This window comes from Centruroides vittatus, unplaced genomic scaffold (genome assembly GCF_030686945.1).
Source record: "Centruroides vittatus isolate TY-2023 unplaced genomic scaffold, ASM3068694v2 contig_391, whole genome shotgun sequence".
NCBI classification, from domain to species: Eukaryota; Metazoa; Arthropoda; class Arachnida; order Scorpiones; family Buthidae; genus Centruroides; species Centruroides vittatus.
Genome location: NW_027122207.1, coordinates 3,837,378 through 3,852,443, shown reverse-complemented (window position 1 = coordinate 3,852,443; position 15,066 = coordinate 3,837,378). Strand labels below are relative to the sequence as shown.

The window sequence follows — 15,066 nt, the reverse complement described above, 5'->3', positions numbered from 1 at the left end:
CTTACTGGAATTACGAATCAGAATTAAATATATTCCCACCTTGTGGTGACGTCATTAGGAACGCATTTACAATTTTTCACAATTAACATTATGCTGGACATGTTAAAGGTGGGAATATATTTAAGACTTTGTTCACTATCCAAATTGTTTGTTAACCGATTATCGATTTATCATAGGTTTTTATGGGAATTTGGTTAATTTGTTCTGGAAACCCCAAAAAATAAAACATATATACTTTCTTACTACATATATGTATGTAATAGTACGTATATATACAGTCAAACCTGTTTTTATGCGCTCTTTTTATGTGCGATTTTTATTTTTGCGATTTTTTTAATGCAAATTTTTAATTTGTGCGGTTTTTTTTTGTGCGATTTTTTATTTGTGCGGTATAGTTGGCGACTAGTCTCGTGCGATTCGTCATGTCTCACGTTGACTTATTATAGCTAAATAAACTTATTATAGCATAAATGCACTTATTATAGTAATATTATTGCATGAATATGCGAAAAATGAAATAATTTACTTTTAAAGTCAACAAAACACCACTTGGACAAAAATATGTAAAACAGACGATAGACCAGACGATGCAGTCAAGTGCTGACATCTGTTGTCAATAAATTCTATTTCGTACGGTTTTGAGTTATTTTCTATGTGAGACTTCTTTTATGCGGTTCCTATTGACCGCATAAAAAAAAATATTTTTTTAATTGTGTTGCGAAAAGTATTTTTCATAGTCACTCGTGAAGTTTCGTGCGATTTTTTTTATGCGTTTTTTTTAATGCGGTCCCTATCCCCCGCATAAAAACAGGTTTGACTGTATTTATATGTAATAATAAAAATACATATATACACAGTCTTGCATTTTTATTAGTCATGTTTTTTCTGTTTGTGGGGGTTAAAGAATCTGTCTAATGTTGATTGCTTTTCTCGCTTTTTCAAGATTTTTCAGAAGTAATTAATAGCATAATGAACATATAGTACACTTTACGCCAGTGTTTAGAAATTAAATAAATGACACTTTTGTGTTGCGGCATTACTAACAGAGATTTAATAAGCTTCAGATATAATCGCAAGTACTTTTAACAGTTTACAACTGTCATCCTCAGGCAAAAATCAAATACCTTTATTCAATTTTCAGGCGAAAATCAAATAAAGGTATTCTCAGTATATCTGAAGTTTATTAAATCGCTGTTAGTAATGCCGCAACATGGAAGTGTCATTTATTTTATTAGTAATTAATAGCATTGTTATTGTAGTGATCCCTAAGCCTATTAACCTCAACCTGATTTGGATACCATTCTAAGACCATCGTTCTGACATCCTCCCACTTCTTCAAAAAACTGTTTAATAACAGATTTCAACATTAATTCTCTTTTTCATAAGAAAACATATCTCGCAGAGATTCTTGGTGTTCTTCATTCAAGAGTTCTTGGCGTTCTTCTATCATCAGATCAGTTTCAGGTTCCATTATGAGCTCTTCTATGTTCTTTATTCCTCAGATGTGATTTTTGTTACTCCTTTAGCTGCTTGAGCCTTCTTGATTATACTGTATCTTTCTTAGATAATATTGAACCGTGGCCTGCTGTAGACCTGTTCAAGCCATACTGCCCAGCAACATCAGACATCTTCTGCCCACCATCTACCTTCACTATTATACTCTCACCTTTCAAAAATAAAAACCAACACAAAACTTAACGAGTGCTCATCCAATAGTCTCGTGAATACTATAAAAGAATTGTTTCTGTCAGAAAAACAAAAGGCTGGAATTACAAGGGAGAGTTTCAAAGTTTGAAGGAATATTATCCGATCAGTATATACTGGGTTGAACGTTGAAGTTGATGTCTCCCACGCTCCGAAAAGTTTCGAATTTTTGCCCAAAGACGAGGAAAGATCAATTGGTATTCATTATTTTATGCCACTTCTTCTTATGTTTGTTCTGTGAGGTGTTCGTTGTCCGATCATAAAAATCTTCCGCGAAAGTGTTCGTTATCCAATCACCCACTGTAGTCTTCTTAGGGTTGGTTGTGGGGTTATCAGTAAAACAAAACTAATCTTGGTATGATTTGTTACCACTACTAGGTGCTTATACTGACACTTGGCAATTCTATCATCAAGCACCTAGTAGTGATAACAAATCATACAAAGAAGAGGACATGGTTTCAGAATATACAAAAACTAATTTTTCTAAAAAGATGTACTATTTTTAGAGAGATAGGGCCTAAATACTGTATTGCAGGATATGCTATTTTTAGATTTTCATTGTTACTAAGAAATGACTGCAGAAATAGCTTATTTTTGACTCAATTTTGAAGATAATGAAATTTAGAGAGAGAACATCCAGCTTTTTGCATTGCTCTTTTAATGATTAGCAATTATTCATCTGTTAGTGCTTGGGTGAAAGGGAAAAGAAATGCCCTCCGTATAAGGGAAGATATAGCAGAGTTCACAAAGTTTAACAGTTGGAAAGCTGTAGCAGGGATAATTTGTGGTGCTTTGTTGTTTCTATGATGGACAGAAAATAAAAGATCAGGAGATGTATGAATTTCTAGATCTAGGGATGAGATTCTGGCATTTTGTTCTTTCTCTACAGTGAACTTGATTGAAGGATAAACAGTGGCCAACAATTGAATAAATTGCTCTAAGTCTTCAATAGAACCTTCCCACACGAATAGCACATCATCAACGTAATGTAGATACATAATTGGATATTGGATGGTCAGAAGGCATTGAAAATATGATGTTCTATGTTCCTCATAATAAGCTCTGCCAAAATAGGTGATAATGGGGAACCCATAGGTACTCCCTGTGTCTGTTTATATATTTTTTCATTGAATTGAAAGTAATTATTTTCAGTAATGAGAAAGAGAGCTTCATGCAAATGTAAAACATGTGATGTTGGGTAATAGCAGAGTTAAGAGTTAAGCAGCAGGGTATTTGCAAGCATGACTGCCTCGAAGTGTGGTACAGACAGATATAAGGAGATCACATCAATTTTGTACAATTGGTACAAGTTGGTGGGGAGGTTTTCTAATTTATGTAAGACAATCACTTTTGCATCCATAGAGGATGTGGTCACAAATTCAGAAGGTGGAATTAAAGCAGTAATTTGTTTTGCTAGTGGAGTTTCTAAGTAGTATGTGGGATGGGATCATTTTTTGACTAAAGGCCTTAAAGACCAGGCAGGTTTATGCATTTTAACCTCAAAAAATAATCTAGGACAAGCAACATTCGTTGGTGGATTGGGAGGGTCGACTAAGGAAGCTACAATTCCAGGAAGTGCTATGATTTTATATATTTTTCTTAATATTATAGATGTAGGGTTCTGTTTTAGTATAATAGACTTGGATTGTTCAAGGAATTCATTAGCTCTTGATAAGAAGTTTGGATTTTTGCATAGAACAAATCTCATACTTCCCACCATAGCAGCCATAAAGAACACCAGCTGTCCAGAATTACAACCCAACTTGGAGCTATCTACATTAACCACCATTACATCGCAGCAACGTTCAAAGACCAGAAAAGTGATAATGAAGATGGCGCAGACAGTAAAGTCATTCCTTGCATCCAATCAGTTAAATCTACTAGTTGCAGATAAAGACAAAAGATTTGTTCTATGCAATCAAACAGATTTTTAAATTTCAAAAAGAACTAAACTGAACTTTGAATAAAAAGTCATTTTGTTTTAGTTTTTAATTCTATTTTACAAACATCTTTCATATTTTCATGTTAACTGGTGATGTATATTTTTATATTCTGTAAATTGAATTGTTGTAATATTTTATTTTAATTTTAAGATGTTTTGATGAAGAACCAAACAAGTTAAAATATTTGTTTTTTTTTTTTTTTTTTTAATCTGACTTCTTAAGAGTATACAGTAGAGCGTCGTTTATCTGAAAGCCAATCAACCGAAACCTTTCCAGTCGGACTGTGTCGTGTTGAATCGAACGTTTTTGATACTAGATTAACTTCTAAAATATAATTTTTTTGTTTTTATATTTTGTTTATATGTTTTGTTTTTATATTTATTTTGTTTGTACAAAATAAAGAAATAATTTTTAATGATACAATAGCCACGATTATTATCATAAAAATTTTCGTTAGATTTAAAATCGACAAAAATTCAATGCAAAGCAACACGCAACAGAGAAAACTTTCAACGTGGGAGAGGTTAATATATTTTTTCGTACATAATCAGTTATCTGAAAAATAAGTTATCCGAACAACCCCAGCCCCCAATTGATTCAGATAAATGATGCTCTGCTGTACAATTATGAAGATATTTATTTACTAAAATTTATTACAGAATGATTAATCTGATTCTTTTTTTGTATAAACTAAATATGTATTATTTTATAAAATATTTAACTTTTGTTGCCTGAATTTCTTTCTGTTACATACAGTGGTGATATTCAGTGGGTTCGCACAGGTTCGGCCGAATCCGTTGGTAAAATTTTCAGTTTTCCGAACCTTGTTAAACACAGAACATTTCTCAGTGGTTTTGTTTCTTTTTTAAAATATATTAAAATATACGTATTATACTCTGTAACACTACTAAACTAGAGTCTTATACCCCGTTTGCACCGAGCATTTCAATCTAGATTGTGAACAAGGTCAGGGACTATGCCTTGGTGTGATCTCTCTCGATCGTTTCAATCTCGAAGGAAATGAGGTTTAATCGCGATTGATTCAAGAGAGTTTTTGAAACTAGATCCAGTCATAAGAGAGATCCCACAATCTCACGCGCGCGAGATAATACAAGATGGCTGTGGAACACATGTCAGGCTATGGACAGCGAAATAGAAAGGATATTGTATTTCAAGAGTTGATGACATCTGTCTATTATCAGCAGTGCCATTCGGGGTGAAAAATTTCTCTGCCTAAAAAAAAAAAGTTCAACAGCACTAATATACTATTGTTACCTGGTCTTTGCCCAGGGCCTCTTACGTTTCAAATATGCCACTGATTATCAGATATATTGCAAGAAAAGGTATGGTATTTATTTCTAGCCAAAACTTCCATTTTGTTTGTCGGTGATTGTTAGGGAAAAATTTTCTGCTAGCGAACCCTTTGTTAAATATTTCGAATATCGCCACTGGTTACATAAATTATGGTCTTTGGATCATTATGATTGAAAACATCATTGAAAACTTGAACAAAAAGTACAAGAATCTTGATAATTTTTTTAATATAAAAATATATATCTATTCTGATTGATTAAATATTACTGGACTAAAATATATATTTTATTATTCCATTGGTGTTAATTGGTTTTTGTAAAAAATAAATTTAACAATTTAATTTTTATGATAGATGTTTAATGCAAAAGAACACAGAGTTCTTTAAAGAATAAAATAATAATAATAACCTGCTTTATTACAGTTTACTTTAATAACAGTTTCTCTCAAGTATTTCTGGGAGCCAAACCCATCCTCAGAAGATACACAAGCCCATTTTATGATATACCATTAAATTATACACTAATAATCATAAATAATAATTGAAAAAGGACAATTAAGTATTAACTTAATCAAGAATTTTGTTTCTTTACATTTTTTCTAAATTTAATTAAATTACTTTCAATTATTTAATAATTAACACTGTCACAAATAAACATTGCAAAAACCTAACAAACCAGCAAGAAAATTATACACAAAAGTGCAGTTGTTTTTGTTCATGTTAAATGGGCATCATCAGACAACAAAAACTCCTAAGAAGACACAAGAGATTGCCAAATACCTGTATAGGGAAAGGGGGTATATGACATCAGAAGAGAGGAGGCGGGTTTATATTTTGTAGAAAGACTTCCAGCAGGGGAAGTAGTCAACATTGCGATAGTTTATGGCTGTGTTATGGAGGGTGGCCTTGTAAATTTCCACTTGTTCTAGATTTTTAAGCACATGAGACACACCTTATACATTATGAATCTAAACAACCTGTGCTTAAACATCTATAACAAGTGGAAATTTACAAGATTACCTGCTATAATGCAGCCATAAACTACCACGATGTTGACTCCTTCCCCACTGCCTGGAAGTCTTTCTACAAAATATAAACCCCCCTCCTCTCTTATGTCGCACACCCCTTCCCCTACACATGTATTTGGCAATCTCCTGTGTCTTCTCAGCAGTTTGTTGCCTGATGATGCCCATTTAATATGGATGAAAACATTTGCACTTTGTGTATAATTTTCTTGCTGGTTTCAATCAAGTAATTTTCAACCAAGTTTAGTGCAAAGTAAATGTGACAGCTACATATTTTGTTCTCAGAGATAGAGAGAGAGAGAGAGAGAAAGGAAAGAGAGATCCAGGGGCTGTATTCTGGTCACCATCTCTGGTCTCTCATCTCTCACAGGCCAGTCACTGATTGGCTAATTATTTGGATTAGCCAATCAGTGACTGGCTTGTGAGAGATCAGGGATTAGAGATGGTGATCAGAATATGGCCCCAGAAGTAGTTGGATCAAGGTGACTCAAGCATAAAAATCTTGAGTTGTTCGGAGTAGTCTCAAAAGATTTTGGATGTGTTGATATATCCCTTGAACTGCAATTTTTAGATTTCAGACCTATAAATTTCCACTGTCATCTGTCCATTTGCCCATCAGTTTTTTTGTTAATCTTGAGAACAGAGTTAGATAGATGAAAACTGAGATCAGATACAGAAAACTTAGGGGCTGGAGGCCTGATTAACTACATACAAACTTCTGGTCTGGACTGGAAGTCAAATGATTTGTAAATTAAATGATGGTTAAAAATTTTAGCTTGATATTATGACAATATTACAATAATATACGTTGATTTTTTCAGAATTAGAATATTGTTGAGTTCTTGAAATGGAAGCAATTTTTATTCATTTACCTTCAATGACTTAAATTATGCAAAATATCCTTCTTTGCTCATGTTGAGAAATGATTTAATAGATAATGAGAAGACTGTTTAATCAGTGAGGCCAGAATTCATCTTAATTGATTGTTTGAGTTTAAACTCTCTAGGTAGATTCCTATGAATCAACAAAGATAGAGACAATTTTCTTTCTCTTCTGGAAGCTTGAACATGACTGTTTCATCTGTGAAAACTCAGAGATGACTCTCTCATCTTATTTCTTCATTTGATTCGTTTCTCAATCATCTTTTTTTCAGATATCTTCTACAAACCCTCTTTGATGGGCATTTAATTAATCTTTCATTTTGATAGATTCTCAAACTGTCATTAAAAGGTTATGGCGATCATGTGGGGATTGACTCATCTTTTCAAGGATGTTTTCTCTTGTCTGTTTCTTTGAATACATTTATTATCTTGACATAATTAAGAGTCTGATTACTGACTTATTTATGTTTTCACAGTTCATTGGCTCATCTGATATGATATAATGCTCTTTTCTTTTAATAGCTAATTTCAATTAATTCTTGACACTTTATACAAGTTATTAAATTTTAATTTGCAGAAATTCCTTGATGTTGTGACAGAGCCAATCTCAAATTTTTAATCTAATGTAACTTTTAAATATTGAAGATTGGTGTTAAGAGTAATTGTGTTTTTAATGAAATTATATAAAATAATAGATTTGTTATATACTAAATTCAAAGATAATTTAATGTAAAAATTTTGTTTGGAATCAGAACATATAGCTTTTGAACTCAATTAGAAATTATTAAATTGTTTGTATTGAAAATAAAGTTGCTTGAAATTGTAAAAATATCTTTCTGATATATTATATTTATTTTTGAAAATTTATTAAGTTAATATATTTGTTTTCAATAATTTATACTATATAATTGAATTAATTATATTTTTTAGATTAGTGTAGGCTGTACAGAGAAATTCAGTTGGAACAGTGCTGTTGCATTTGAGTATTCATTAGATGCAGGTGCAACTTGGCAATTAGCAGTTCATCATTGTTATCCTGATTCAGGATGCACAGAAGATGCTCATGAAGCTAGTATTTATTATTCAGGATTATATAGTAATTGGACTCGGGTTTTAATACCTGTTAAACGAGATTTTGCACAAAGGTATAAATTTTAATTATTGAATAATAATATTAACTATAAATTTTGATTTTATATCAGCTATACAAAATTAAATTAAATATTACAGTAAGACCCTGCTTAACGCTGATTCAATATAATGCAGTCTGCTTGACACCTAAAAAATGTTCAAAGTTTATGTTGATTCAAATTAATGCGGTATTTCATTGATTCATTTATAATACAATTGTTCCTGAACATGAACTAATCAGCAAAAGGTGGCAATTTGTCATAGTGCTGTACTTTCCTTAAATCTATGTTTGTTTTGTGCAATTTTGGAAAAAATATAACATTATAAATGACATAGGAAATATCAACTTTGCTTTGCAAGAATTAACTGATAAATGCATGAACAGAGTGTGGAAGAAGTTATGGCTAGAGGTATCCAAGAATTCTCATTGAGAAGAGCCTATCGCTGTATCATTAGGTTGACAAAATTGTCAACTTACTCAATACAGGAGATGTAGATGAGCAGGATATTGGGGAGTTGCTGCAGATTTCTGTAAGAGCCTTACCAACAATGACTTCAAAAACTGGCAGAACAAGGAATTTGTGTAGAACTGGAAAATAGAGATTCTGAAGACAACCCAAAAAATTTCTGTACAGTTTTCCTTAGTAAAAGTTTGGTAATGATAACAGAAATCGTTGATAAAATTGTAGCAAATGATCCAGATTTTGATAGGATGCCAAAGCAAAACAAGGCATTTTGGATGCGATTTTCTGCTACCGACATTTGCTTAAGGAAAGAAAAAGAAAGCGACCAATGAAACTACATGACTTTATCGCAAAAAACAAGAATTTCAGAAGAGCCAGGACCTTCGTCACAAAAAAAATTAACTTTACATTTCTCTGCGCATATGTTTGTGTTATTTAACATATATTATTATGCAAAAATTTATATAAAAATAACTTAAAATTATAGTAAAATTGCTTATTTTTTGGTTGCGTGTTCTCCTATTCCTATTTACTTTATGTTAAAATGATTCCATTTAATGCTGTTTCGCTTAGTGTTTTGTTGTCTAGGAACGCATCCCCCGCATTAAGCGGAGTCTTACTGTATTTGTATCATATCTTACTTCAGTTCAAATTTATTTTAAATTTGTATTATTGAAATAAAATGCTCTGTTCTTTCTTATTAAGCCATTTGTTTTTAAAAGTAATTAGTTAAAAAATCTAATTTTAATAAAACTTTTCATTTAAGATTTACAGGTACCATAATTGCTTTTTAACTTAGCGTGGAACCATAAAAATGACTATACAAGCTGAAACTGTGCAATGCAATCTTAATAATCAATAGAAAAAATTATGATTGTTCCATGATCCATCTTTTAAAAAAATTTTGACAGATCTTCTAATCACATTGATTTTAATCCATATTATCTTTTCATTTTTATGCTAAACTTTTCATTTTTGTTGGCCAATTCAAAATTGTTTTCTTCAGGCTATGAAGAAGACAATTTTGAATTTGTTGAAAGTGCTTGTGCTTATTATTCTTAATTATATATTAAAAACTCATTTAATGCCAACAGACAGTAAAAATTTCTTTATTATTATAAGATATTGGTGTACCATAGAAGTAAATTGTTATATGCCATATATATATTTAAAATTTAAACATATTTAACTTTATGCAGTCAGGTTCTTATTCGCTGGATTCAAGATGCATCTGAATTTCTCAATTGGCCACCAGCACCAAAATTTGCATTGAAAAATGTTTATATTGGCTCTCCATGTCCACATCATTGTTTAGGTCATGGAGATTGTACATCAACTGGTTGTGTTTGTGACAGTGGCTATGAAGGTATTGTATTTTTTTTTTTTTTTTTTTTTTAATTTAAGAAAAATATATAAAAAAAGTCATAAATTTATTCCTTAGAAATATATATACAAGGTGTGTTTAAAAATTTTTAGGAACAAGCAAGTAAAATGAGAAAAATCAAAGATATGATTCTTTGTAATTTACGTATGATTTTATTAGTTTCATGCATTCAAGTGCTAGTAATCACAGAATTTTCATTCGATCAATTACACAACTTTTTTGCAGTCTGTCGGGGAAGATTTAGCAGAACAGAAAATATGCATCAAAATTTGTATTAAAGTAGGAAAAGCCTGGTAGAAATATACATTGTGATAAAACAAGCTATCTGGAAGGAAGCTTTATCAAAATCAAGATTTATAATATCCAGTTTCTAATCCAGAGATAGGTCCAGCTCAGATAGTTGTTCTTGTGAGGCATTTACTCTAAATTTCACAAATAAAAAACCAAGCAGAGTAATGTTCAAAATAACCACTCAGTCGGTTTGACGAAAACACAAATTTTATATTTACAGTAATGTACAAAATAATCCACTTTAGAGTTACAATTAAATATGCACAACACTAATTCCAACAACAACCGACTATTCCCGTACAAATTCGTCGAAAGAACTCCTTACGAACAAACAGACTTGTAATTAACAAAACCTCCGAGTCAGGAACAAGTTCGTACACAAACACGTAACTTCCAACGAGAGAGTTAGTTAGCACCTCGATAACGACGATCTCCCTTGATCCGATCCGATCCGATCACCTCCGATACGATGCCAGCCGATCCGAACTCCGATACGAGCTCGATCCGAGCTTAAATAGTCGACGGCGTTCGAACCCTGCTCCAATCAAATTTGAATGTTCCCGCAACGGCCGCCAACGGTCACTTCCCGCCGGCCAATCGTCCGATGGTCGACGATTTGAAACTTAACGGTTCTTCCCACGGAAGTTCCTAACGGTCGTTTCTACCGGCCGATCCTAACGACTTTTCCGTTATGAAAGTTCGTTATAACAAACAGGTGGGAATCGCGCGTCTTGGCGATTCCATACCTTACACCTCCGCGGCCAAGGATCAAACTGAGCTTAGCCCAAGCCTGTTTGATCCAACAACACTCAGCAATTTTACACATGTCCGTTGGTGCGGACTGACCCTTACCTCCGGTACAACCGGGCAAACTCGCTATAACCCGCGCACAGAGATGCCTCGCGATAGTGTAGGACCCCTTGGATCCCCGAGACCTATCCGCGCGGGTCCCCCTACGAGGAGGTCGTCCCCGTCGCCTTCGGCGCGTCATCCGGTTTTGTTGGTCACCAGATGTCGCTCGGCCCTTCTCACGGAATTTGGGTTTCTTACCGCGAGCTCGGTTGTGACCGTTGTCCGTCGTTTTCCGGACCGGCGATATGCCTCCCTCCGGACTTAGCACGTGTGTGGGTAGTTCCGATTGGCCACTGGCCGCGCCCGCCGTGGCCCGAGACCTCCGGGTCTCTTCACCGCTGTGTTTTCTTTGAACCCGAGTGACGGTCGCCAAGATCACGTTCGCCTGTTGCCCAATCAATCCGGCCAAGTCGTCCACGGAATGACACTCCTTCGTAGCATCCAGAGGCTCATCCCGTGTCGTATTCGGTAACCCTAGCAGCGGTTCGCTAGTTTCCCCGATCGCTCGTCTTTGGTCATCGGCGTGTTGCGCCAACTGAGTCGCGGGTTCCCGGCCGATATCTCCCAAGTCGATTATTTCCCCGACGCCACAATTTTGACCCTGAGGCGTCCCAGCTACCCCATTCTTTACTGCTCTGACTCCCGGCCTCCCTTCATCAGCGTCCTCGCCCTCCAGTTTCCTGTTCGCGGCGGGTCGTTCGCTTCGGCTATCCGATTCGCTACCGGAATATCTCCTCGCAATAGGAGTCGCGTCCCCTGCTTTATTTTGCTCAGACTGCGCCCTCCGCTCACACTGGGCCGTGCGCTGCCGCCCTTGTGTCTGGTCAAGCGGTCCTATGACCATCCCCCGGTTTTTGTCGTCGGGCGGCTCTCGTTTAACCCCCTCGCTCGCTTCCACGAACATCCCCGCTACCGCACTTAATATACTCTGCTCCTCAGCTAATTCCCTTTTTCTTGCCTCGGAATCCGCTTTCTCTCTCGCTTCTACCAGCGCTCGGAAGTCCCTTTCCGTTAAGAGTGCGTCTGTCGCTTTCCCTAACCTATTGGTGATCGCACACGTCACCCGTGCCGATCCCGGCGTTTCTTCGCGTCCTTCCTCCCACAATCCAAGCGGTACTGACGCTAGGCCTGCCTCTACCTGGTGACCGAAGGCTCCAACGAGTTGGCTTTCCTCCTTCGTTCCCGTCACCGCTTTAGGGACCCATGACTCCCTTGGCCCCGACGCTTCCGTTCCCGAAACGTCCTTAACTGGGGGACCATTTCTGCCGCTTACTGTCTCAGCTTCCTTCAGCGACCTCCCGACTTCGGGTTGGATATTATGAACTGCCTCCTCTCGTCTTGCCGCGACTCCACTAGGCTCCCTAATGTCCCGGTCTACCTGTGAGCTGCGCCTACTTTCTACTCTTAGCATGGGGACTTTGGCCACCCTGACCCCAGCGGTTCCCGTCCTCGATCCGGCTACGTACGTGGGCCTCCCTTCTCCCCGCATTGCCTTGACCCGATCCTTTGCTTCCCCGCTCCCCGGTGGGCAAGAGAGTTTGGATGCTCTCACCTCCACCACCACGCGGTCCGCTGCCTTGGGTCGCATGCGTTCGGCCTCGTCGTCTACCCGCCTATCAGGACACCCTCTTTTCTGCCGGTCAGTTTCCCTTGGCCTATCCAATTCCCCCTGCGGCTTGTTTCCCGACAAGCTAATTCTATCCCCGAAGTCGCGGTTCCCCTTGACTTTAAGTCCTTCGGATCGTGTTTGCTGTTCCTGCCGCTTCGTATCGTCTAATTTCCCGGTGATCCCCAGCCGTAACTTAAGTCATTCTAACTCTATCTCTGCTCTCCTCACCTCGGATTCGATCTCTGCTCTTTTGTCACTTCCGCCTCTGCTTTGGCCTTGAATTTCGCGATCTCAGACCGTAACCTACTTGCTTCGAGTTCACGACTCGACCTGCTTGTCCTACGCGCCGTTCCCTGCTCGTTGTCCTCCCAGTCCCTAGCCTCTAGCTGCCGCGATTTCGCGCGTCTGGGCATCTCTGTGTGCTAGCGAGAAACAAAAAATTTACCTGGGTCTAATTGCTGGTGATGCTCTGTACGTCTGCTTCTCTGTCGTAGCTCAGTTCTTCCGATTCTTTGGAGTATAATCCAGGATAGTCCAACGTAATCCAATGTATCCAAAATATCCTGTCGAGACTGCGCCAGTAATGTTCAAAATAACCACTCAGTCGGTTTGACGAAAACACAAATTTTATATTTACAGTAATGTACAAAATAATCCACTTTAGAGTTACAATTAAATATGCACAACACTAATTCCAACAACAACCGACTATTCCCGTACAAATCCGTCGAAAGAACTCCTTACGAACAAACAGACTTGTAATTAACAAAACCTCCGAGTCAGGAACAAGTTCGTACACAAACACGTAACTTCAAACGAGAGAGTTAGTTAGCACCTCGATAACGACGATCTCCCTTGATCCGATCCGATCCGATCACCTCCGATACGATGCCAGCCGATCCGAACTCTCGATACGAGCTCGATCCGAGCTTAAATAGTCAACGGCGTTCGAACCCTGCTCCAATCAAATTTGAATGTTCCCGCAACGGCCGCCAACGGTCACTTCCCGCCGGCCAATCGTCCGATGGTCGACGATTTGAACTTTAACGGTTCTTCCCACGGAAGTTCCTAACGGTCGTTTCTACCGGCCGATCCTAACGACTTTTCCGTTATGAAAGTTCGTTATACAAACTGGTGGGAATCGCGTGTCTTGGCGATTCCATACCTTACAAGCAGTAAGTGAAAAGTACAAGAAGAAACTAAAAGAATTTTAAGACCAAGTACATCAACCAATATTATATCTTCTTGAAGTGATGTTTACTCAGCGCATAGCATTTAAATACTGGTAAATATCAGTTTTGAAAATTGATGAGTAATACTGTTACCAAAACCAGTGTTTTGGTAACAGTATTACTCATCAATTTTCAAAAATCAACTGATACTGATTTTCTAAGTTTTGCTGAGTAACTATTAAAGGTTCATTTTCTTTTTGCCATTTTCTACTATTATTATTAATAAATATTAAGTATGTAAATATATAAATATTATAATAATATTTTTTATTTATATATATTTTTAACCTAATTAACATTATTATTAACCTATTTAACAATGTTACAGAATAGAAAAATAATAGAAAGTTATATAAAATTAGGGGTTTTGCATCTTGGCCACTGTAACAACCCAGCTTTCCATTCATTTTACTTATTTGTTTTCAGTTTATGGACTATTCATAAAAAAATTTCAATATGTATAGTACTCCTCCATCTATCTAATTCTAAGTGAAGATTCTGTAAGATCTTTAGGTCTGTGTTGAAATGCACTATGCTCAAATTAATTGGAAAATTAAAAAAAATAAATAAAGATCGTTTTTATTTGAATTGCATAAAAAATACTTTCCTTCAAGATTTTCTCCATAAAAATTGAACATAAAACAATCTTCAAATTCCAGAACAAAAAATAACAATCTTTTTTTTCAAATTGATCATTTTGACTTTGAAGATTATTCCATTTCCATTTTGCTTTATTTACTCACCCTATGGGCTTGGCCAATATGGATTATTCATAACAAAAATTGCATGATGATTCAACCCCTATGAGGGGCCAACTTCCTCACTTTACTCCTCCTTACTTCACTCTCACTGCTCTACCTCTAGTAGGATGGACGGTCCAACTCTCTCCACCCTGCTTACTTTGCTCCCCCCTCAGCCCAATCCCTCCACCCTGTTTGCATTGCTTTCTCCTTGGGCTAACTTCTTTGTTTCACTCTTTTCTTCACTATTCATCTCCTCGTTGCTTTGCTCACTTGTTCAAAAATTTTGTAATGATTCATTGATTCCCAGTGCTGCCATTTCTATTTTTTTTTTCTGTAATGAAAAAGTGTCATGGTTCTTTTAAGCCAAGTATTTTATATATATGTATATAGGCTAGATATAGGAAAAAATGCATTAAGAAGTTTTACGCAGACAACAGAGTTTATTCTGTTGTCTGCGTAAATGTTTATTTATGTTCTTAATATACACTTACTGTA

General features: G+C 36.3%; 1 protein-coding gene across 1 annotated transcript in view; it reads left to right on the top strand.

The window, feature by feature from the left end:
- The window catches only part of LOC136975928 (reelin-like), a 203,913-nt gene that overhangs the window by 91,002 nt on the left and 97,845 nt on the right, over nucleotides 1-15,066 (top strand). The window contains exons 22-23 of the mRNA XM_067271094.1: nucleotides 7,796-8,010; nucleotides 9,660-9,826. Of these exons, the coding sequence (XP_067127195.1) occupies nucleotides 7,796-8,010; nucleotides 9,660-9,826 (382 nt within the window). The remainder of the gene's footprint in view (nucleotides 1-7,795; nucleotides 8,011-9,659; nucleotides 9,827-15,066) is intronic.